General features: G+C 54.0%; 1 protein-coding gene across 1 annotated transcript; it reads left to right on the top strand.

Annotated features, from left to right (window-relative positions):
• Window positions 1–534: 534 nt before the first annotated feature.
• Window positions 535–782, top strand: DICSQDRAFT_74569 (uncharacterized protein; the record flags this gene model as incomplete). Its single annotated transcript, XM_007371879.1, has 2 exons — window positions 535–668; window positions 710–782. Coding segments are annotated over 2 exons (207 nt in total), but the record flags the coding sequence as incomplete, so codon positions are not given.
• Window positions 783–2,319: the final 1,537 nt, after the last annotated feature.

The following is a 2,319-nucleotide window of genomic DNA, read 5'->3' as shown; positions in this document are numbered from 1 at the left end:
AGCGATGAGAGGTATCGAGCGACGCTTCAGCAAGTGTCAGCAATGTGGAGGTCGCTTGCCCCCGAATTGATGCCGAACGCGGCTTGCTTCTATACATCGTCTCGCTAGCCTCCAACCCCGTTTTCCATCGTCTCTGACAGACAGAAGCTACTCGAGTGGTCGAATTCAACAGACTGAGCGAGAATGACTCGGAGCTGACGGGCATCGACGGAGTAGAGACTTGCGCTGACCGGGACAATCCTCCAAGGTCAGTGTCGCAACATGTCTCCCTCGTCATGATCATTTGTCCTACCATGCATGTGCATGCCTTCTCCGGCTCTACGCTCGGAAGCGTGTCCGCTCGCTTCTGCAACGCCCGGGACAACCCCAGCGTCGCGAGCCTCGACCATTACCGCCGCCGTCGGACTGCCGTTTGTCGGTGCGTTGTTTCAAACTTCTCGAACGTAGCGTACATCCGATTGATATTGTTCTAGAACGCGTCTTCGTATGCGCTTTGTGTGATTCCAAGCACCGACTTGGGGTCGTAGCCACTCAGAGTATGCGGACAAGTCTGGCAAGTTCGACAAGGCGGCGGAGCAAGACGGAGTGAAGGTGTTGATCGACAGTAAGGCACCGTTGTCGATCATTGGCAGCGAGATGGACTGGCTTGAGGTACGTTCACCATCGTGGTTCATTCCCAGGTCCTGCTAATGAAAGGCTTTTCCCGCAGTGCCAAATTCGTGTTCAAAAACCCTAGCATCAAGGACACTTGCGGTTGTGGAGAGTCGTTCACCGTCAGCTAGTGGTACCTCACAACCAGATCTGCGACTGCCCTGGGCACGTATGATCATATCTTATTCTCTCCAACCGCTTATGTGCAACCCCCAGTACATCACTAATACCTATCGTACTCAGACCGTGTATCCATAGTCGCAATATGAGTAGACGTGCTTCCCTCACTTCTCTTCCAACGCCCGATGGGTACGTTGTCCTCCTTGGATGGAGTTGTCCACATGAGTGCTGTACTCGTACGTATTGCTAGTGTCCTGCGCATAGACGTGCCGTCGCCCGGTACGCCGGAAACAAATATGTAAGACGTGACCAGGAACACCAAGACAGAACTTTTACGCAGAGCACTAGGAGCACTAGAAGTGCGCTTCTCGGCATCCATTCAAACACGCCTTCGAGCCGGCGCCGCTTTGTAAGTATCCCAGCAAGACTACGTTTGCCGATCCCTCCCTGACCACGTCCCTATTCCAGTGCCTTGAATATTGCACAGTAGCAGGCAACTCCTCCTCTGAGATTCTGAAACATACATCGCGTGGATCAAGAGGCCGGAGATGTTCTTCGTCGCCACCACGCCCCTCAGTGCCGACCGGCACATCAATGTCTCGCCTCGCCTAAGTGTGTCTGTGACTCGTTCCAGAACAGGGTGTGGTATGAGGATCTCAGTGGGAGCGGTATGTTGCCTCCGTCCCGTTCCGGGGACACCTTAGTCTGATGCAAACTACCACAGGCACCGAGATGATCTTGCACCTGTAGGAGAACGAACGGATGGCGATCATTTTCTGCGCGTTAGAGGGTGCGGCGCATGTCATGCGCATCTGGGGGACAGGCAGGGTGTTCGAGTTTGGCATGCCAGAGTCATTCCCTCGGAGAAACGTCTGACAGGGTCGCGTGTGGCGTTCATTTGCCTGAACAGTCCCTTGCGTCCGCACACACACTAAGACGCGAGTCACCTTGCTGTGTGATGACCAAGTCCTGTGGGTACGCTGTACCATTTTACACCGTCATGACCCACCGGTCAGCTCTACTCGCCTGGTCCAACACAAGGTGGAGGACAGTGCAGCAGAAAGATGTCGCTTGGTTGCGAGAAGCCCATCCCTGAAATTGGTACATCTCACACCACAGCTTCTCTGTTTCATGTCTCCCCAGCGAAACCCAATGCTGGTCCCGAGATTGTCAAGCATGCAGAAGGCGAGAGGACATGATAGTATAAATGCCCCCGATATGCCCACTCATCCTAAAGTCATCAGTCCCATCTACGCTGTTGTTCATGTTATCAGCAGGTCAGCCCTTCATCTATGCCACAAATGCGGGTCATGTCCGGGGACGGCTCCGGACTACGCTCAATAAAGCTCTCCGTTAGTCCAACTTCCCTTTCTGTAGATCACATTCCCTGAGAATCCCACAGAACAGGTAACCGGTGACAAGCGTGCCAAGATGCGCTACACACCCGAGGCATTCCGGAAGCATGTCTTCCTTCGCTACAATGTGAAGCTTGCTGGATGGCCGGAGAACATCCCCTTCCGTAATCTGAGCAGTCGAGATGCCCCGTCT

Source organism: Dichomitus squalens, assembly GCF_000275845.1.
Source record: "Dichomitus squalens LYAD-421 SS1 unplaced genomic scaffold DICSQscaffold_408, whole genome shotgun sequence".
In the NCBI taxonomy this organism is placed as follows: domain Eukaryota; kingdom Fungi; phylum Basidiomycota; class Agaricomycetes; order Polyporales; family Polyporaceae; genus Dichomitus; species Dichomitus squalens.
This window is presented reverse-complemented; position numbering and strand designations above follow the sequence as displayed.